Source organism: Hippocampus comes, unplaced genomic scaffold (genome assembly GCF_001891065.2).
Source record: "Hippocampus comes isolate QL1 unplaced genomic scaffold, H_comes_QL1_v1.1 scaffold86, whole genome shotgun sequence".
In the NCBI taxonomy this organism is placed as follows: Eukaryota; Metazoa; Chordata; class Actinopteri; order Syngnathiformes; family Syngnathidae; genus Hippocampus; species Hippocampus comes.
In genome coordinates this window covers 1,602,723-1,608,538 of record NW_017805882.1, presented here as the reverse complement: position 1 = coordinate 1,608,538, position 5,816 = coordinate 1,602,723, and the positions used below count along the sequence as shown (strand labels likewise).

The following is a 5,816-nucleotide window of genomic DNA, read 5'->3' as shown; positions in this document are numbered from 1 at the left end:
GTTATGTAACCAACTGTGTTTACATTGCACAATTTCTTCCTACTAATTGTTGAACCACCTGCACACAAAAAAAAAAAATAAAACTCTATACCCCAAAAAAAAACAACCATTTTGTTCTTTTAATGTTTGAGTGGAGGTCAGTAACTTCACAAGTCAAATTGAAGCAGTTTCACAGGATAAACAATCCAAACCAAAAGCGTTCATGGTTTGGTGCAGTGCATCAGATGAATACAAGGCACCAGGGAACCGAACGCAACAGTACATAGAGTACTTTCAGTGGTCACAGCACAGATCATTAATTACTAAGCGGTCATACCGAAGACTCCAGTATAACCAGAAACTGCTTAAAAGGGGGGAAAAACAGCCACATTAAAGCTTTATTCATTCTAATTCCATTTCACAATCTCTCCCCAAAAAGTAGGTAAAGTGTTTTCCAATATACACAACTTAGACTACAAACAGTGCCATCTCAATAACCTGATTTATTATTGCTTTTTCTTCCCCCTCCCCACAGGATGAGTCCACAGTTATTAGGAGAGCTATTATATTACATTCAGTAGAGTGAGTGTGCTAATCAAAATTAAACAGTCACGTCCAATCAAGAAAATGTGGAGGAAGGCAGCATTGGCTTAAAACCAAACTCCGGCAGCATCATTTTTCTAAATTACCTCCAAAATCAAGCTCCGCGCCATCACACAGATGCATATTAAATGATGCCACTGTTGATTAGTCCTAAAGTTTATGTTTCAAAGATTAAAAGCAAAACTAAAATACTGAGAAAAATATATATTTCCCTTATCACAGCTTTTTGGTTTGTACTTAAACAGCAACTTGGTATTGTTGTTAGGTCATTTAATGGTCCTGATATTAGGGTCCCTCACGTGTTTGTGACGTTTGTTAAATGGTAGTGATCCCTCACATTCAGGCCGCAAGTCAATACAGCGTTGTTTTGAAGCTCCTCATCACATGGACATGAGTGAGCATGGATGTTAACGCTTATGAAACGGTGCTTTGCGTCCCATGGTGTGGTGTGATATGATACGAATGTGTCTTAGGCAGCAGAATTCCACATATCATCTGGAGCGAGGAGCAAAGAAACCGGGCTTCAGGTTCAAAGAGCTCAATGTTCATAGTTCAGTTGTGATGGGGAGGGAGTTGGTGCGAGGTGAAGGAAGGAGGTGCGGTTTCCTCACAGCAGCATCTTGACTCCTCCTTGTGGAGACTGCGCACCTTGAGAGACACCCCGCGGAGGCGCTGGTCCAAACTCTAACCGCTTCACTAAACTACGTACAAGACAAGCACAAATACTTGTAAGACATCCTCATCTTCGATTCGTCGCTGTCATTGCATCATTCATTTCCTCATCGTTAAATGACAATTGCAATATTGAAGAGGAAAAAAATCGCAACTGGATTCATTTTCAAAGTCGTTCAGCCCTAGTCTAAACTGCATAAAAGCAAGGTTGAATGGTTCTGAATCCCTCTCACCTGTCATACTGTGGCGGAGGGCTCATGCTGCTGGCTTGGATGTCAGCCCCCCCATCTAGACCACATGGACTAGCATGCGCGGGTGGCAGCACCAGTCGGGTGCTCGATGTGTCGTACGCAAAGTCTCGACATGAGGCCAGCTTGGACTCCAGATTCTGACACACCACAAATGCATGAATCACAAACTTCAGAATGATACGAACATGCCGCAGTACAGCCACAGTGAGACAAATGCATCTCCTACCCCAACTTTTCTCAGCAGCTCCCCAACAATGTTCAGTGCAGATATTCTTGCAGATGTTGTGAGAGGAGTACCTGTTAAACCATCACCTGACACATGAAAAACAATCGGTGGAAAAAAAAAAAAAAACAAAAAAAAAACGGAGCTTATCATTAATTCTTTCGTAAACCATAAGTATCCCTATTCACCTCGCCAGATGCTGGATGCAGGGGGTGTGGCAAACGAGCTGGATGGCTTAGACGGGGTAACTGGGGTGGTGGGGTTGCTAGCAGAGGGGCACGGAAGGTCTGGTCGATCGGGGTCTTTGCCCATGCTGCTGGATGGCCGCCTTTCCTTCTGACGCACAGCCAGTTCCTGCCGAAGATCTGCGTCAAACAGGACAACCAAAAGGAAAGTTGGACAGCCTTAAAGGTGCAAACTCGATAGTGTCAAGTCAAATGCCTCTGACATTGGTACAATTCGGAATTTGTCAAAACTTTCCTGGAGTCCAATACAACTTTGGAGATCTCGTATAAAGAGGCTTCAGCTCAGTGAGCATCTGAAAGAATAAATACTTGTTTTGCGTTTTCTTTGTCATGCCAACACCGACGGCAAAGAGTGTGAGCGAGTGTGAATGTGACCAAAGAACCCGGTTGCATTGCAGATGCGCAACAAATGAGACCATCCACTTTGAGAAGTAAGCTTTTTATCCACTTCTCAGTGACCTTTAAGGAATTTGGTTGCCTTTCTGTGGTACCTTATACAAGTTTAATTAATTTTGTGACTCAGCTCAAAACTCAATTGATGAATATTCAAATTTACGCAATTAATATCAGTCAGTGAAATACCATTCATCTGTTCCAGTCTGCTCTGAAGAAAAAAAAAAAAAAAAAAAGCAAGCTTTTCCAACAAATCTGTTGGAATGTAGCGCACTGTATACTCAACTTGAACCCTTCATTCACTGCGACTACTTCATCAGCCAGGACACGACAACGGATCTTGTCTAATAAGGCTGAAATTGAAGCCCACTGAGACAGCTCCTGTGTTTACCTCTGGCTTCATCTTTGAGCCTCTGAACAGACTCGAGCAGGTTCTCCTTCTCATCCAGCTCGCTCTCGAGAAAAGCATTCCTCTCGATGACATGGTTCATCCTCTGCTCAAAGTCCTCCAGAGACATGATGGTAGCCCTGGAGAGCAACTGAGATGATTACCGTGGCCCTGTGTATGTATGTAAACCTATAGCGTTGAGTTTTAAGTACTGACCTTTTGGTTCTCTCAAGGTCATCATTGGACTGTTCTAGTTCTCTGATATATTTCTGCAGGTGATCTTTAACTGCTGTTGTCTCTGCCAGAGTTTCCTCCAGGTTGGAGATATGCTTAAAATTTTCAGTGTACTGACTCTCAAATTTCTCCTGCAAAAAATATTTTTGAGACGTTCTGTGATCTATCAACTGGCAAAAATAGGTTGTGATTTTATTAGGGTTTTTTTTAGCACTGAACAACCTCTGTTGCAATGATAAGAAAAAAATGCCTATCAAACTACTATACAAGTGTGACCACAGTCTTCAGCATCTGCTTTTACTTTAGAGTACAATGAGCAACATTTTTGCCAATTTTCTGACGGGTTTTATGGACCAAAACAGTAACTGAATCATAATCAATGTTTATCCATATGCTGCACTTTCAATTTGAAATATATCCTGTTCTCCAATAAAGGGATGGAAAATCTGATTTGTGAATTAATTGAGCAAATTAGTCACAGTCTTTAAATCAGGGATGATGCTAAGATTTGTCATCTGTGGGCTTGTGAAGTCACAGTGCGCTGAAATGAACAAATGCAAGGAAATGCAGATCTGAAAGGTGTTTTATCTTTCCTAACTTGTCAGTAAAATTCAAGTTCGTAAAAAACTATGATGATGAACATATCCCTGCTGATGCATCGTGTTACATCGCTTTGGATTTGAAATCAGCACGGCTTTTGCGTAGAAGATAAAGACTATGGAGAGAATACTGGCCAAAAGAAAACAAAAAACTAACAAATGCGGTATAATATCAGTTTGATCATCAATGCAGCATTTCGACAACTATTATCATCCAATCCAGTTTCACGTATCAATCAAACACCTTAATGTTTTCCAGTTCCAGACGGAGTCTGCTGTTGTCTTGTAGCAGCTCCTTGTTCCGAGCTTCACAGTGCTTTAGCTCAGTTTCCAGCTCTGCTTCATAGTCTCGACTCATCTGCTGAAACTCCTGCAGCTCTTCCTGAACTTCATCTGCCCTAAAGACATCGCGTTTCCAAAACAAGATCAACCTCCAAGCATCACTTATGACTGTTACATTCAAAATGAAGACAAAAGGGTTTGAGTGAGTGAGTGAGTGAGTGAGTGAATGAGTGACTGAGTATCAGAAAACCATATCATAGTAATCTACGAAAGGCGGTGTTTGTACGGGATTAGGGATCAACTACTGTATATTACCTCTGTTGGTGTCTATTCGCTTGCTCCTTCCAGAAGCCCAGCTCCTCTTGCAGGGTGGCAAAGTTGCGTGTTGCTGGATCGCCCATGCCTCAGGGTGCTCGGGTGTATGGATCCGAGCTAAAACCTGCATCCCACAACACGCTTAACAATGTTTTCATCTCACAACACCGTCACTGCTATTTGCGGATGCTAACACGCTAATAGAAGTCGAGATATCCACATAACATTTGCCACAATGGCTCATGTTTAACACACAAAGTAAATGTAAAACATAGGGAAATGTTGACTAGTGTTTGGAAGAGAAAATGACTGTTCAAATTACAAGTAAACATGCTTAGCCAGGACCGTAATCAAGCTAAACTATCAGGCTATCCCGAGCTAAGGAAAACTGATGTTTTAAATAGAGTTACCTGCATGCAAGGGAAATGTTAAAATGTATTAAAATTGATATTTATAGTCCTGGTTAAGAGTTCTCGTGCACTTTTTCTTGTAATGTATGTAGCTCGAACAAACTTACTTTAGCTTACTCGCCGCCAGCTCAAAACTCCACTGCCGTTTCATTCAGGAACCAATCAATTACAAACTAAGCTTGAAATCGGAGACGCTATTGGTCGAGACGAATAGCGACAACAAGAGACTACCCAATCATTTTTATAGCTGTCGTGGACGAGTCGTTCTGACGTGAACGCTCCAATGCTGGGGGGTTCCATACACATTAGTAGAGAACCTTTGGCTGGTTGAGGACGTGCAGACCTTGCCGCCATCTTGAACCGGGCTCTCATAACGTTACTGTACTTACATTTTTCGTGAAGGACTTCTGAGGTTGGAAGACGCCGTAGTATTGCGGTGCTGACAGTTGTACGGCTTAAATGTGTCGCTTGTTTTGGCGCATTGTCCATGTCAGTGTGTTTCTTTCGGGGGGGAAAAGATAATAAGAATAAGAATAAGAATATGAAAACCTTTATTCGTCTCACAATGAAGAAATTCCCAAGGTATTTGAACAGTATTGAATATTATATAAATAATCTAGATAATACTATATATCTACAATCATACACATTAATATATGTATATATATGAATGCATATTTTATAATATTGGATACATGCGGGTCTCGCATCTAACTAGTGTCTGTTGGACTAACTATGTCATTAAAGTAAACCTTTTTGAATGAAGAAACATTTTCAAAGCACACCGATTGTTTTGTATTGTAGCTACTTGTCTGACGATTTCAACAAAATAAAACACATGAAAATCGCTTAAAAATTCAGCGATTTGTGATGAAATGAACACTTTGAGACAGTAATTCATGCCTTTGTCACATCTCGGCTCGATTACTGCAATGCCCTTTACTTTGGAGTCAGCCAGTCCTCCATTAAGCGTCTCCAGCTGGTCCAGAATGCCACTGCTCGCCTCTTGACCGGTACTCGTAAGAGGGAGCACATAACTCCTACTCTGGCATCCCTTCACTGGCTCCCCATACATTTTAGAGTTATTTTCAAGATCCTCTTATTTGTTTTCAAATCTCTAAATGACCTTGCGCCACCTTACCTCTCTGAGCTCATCCGCGCCTACACACTTGCCCGGCGCCTCAGGTCTGCGGACCAGACATTAGCAGTACCAAGCACTACA

At 41.7% G+C, this 5,816-nt stretch overlaps 1 protein-coding gene across 3 annotated transcripts; it reads right to left on the bottom strand.

Moving 5' to 3' along the window:
- nde1 (nudE neurodevelopment protein 1) lies at positions 1–4,816 on the bottom strand. Of its 3 annotated transcripts, none has more exons than XM_019889167.1 (9): positions 4,702–4,816; positions 4,185–4,308; positions 3,832–3,985; positions 2,971–3,119; positions 2,758–2,894; positions 1,917–2,093; positions 1,732–1,817; positions 1,488–1,642; positions 1–1,283 (listed from the first exon to the last, which is right to left on the bottom strand). In XM_019889167.1, the coding sequence occupies exons 2-9, from the start codon at positions 4,268–4,270 to the stop codon at positions 1,190–1,192; spliced, it is 1,038 nt and encodes a 345-aa protein (XP_019744726.1). In that variant the 5' UTR covers positions 4,271–4,308; positions 4,702–4,816; the 3' UTR covers positions 1–1,189. The 3 variants fall into 3 exon arrangements, with proteins under 3 accessions (XP_019744726.1, XP_019744728.1, XP_019744727.1); XM_019889169.1 differs by having other exon boundaries at positions 1,732–1,802; XM_019889168.1 differs by lacking the exon at positions 4,702–4,816 and adding an exon at positions 4,595–4,695.
- Positions 4,817–5,816: the final 1,000 nt, after the last annotated feature.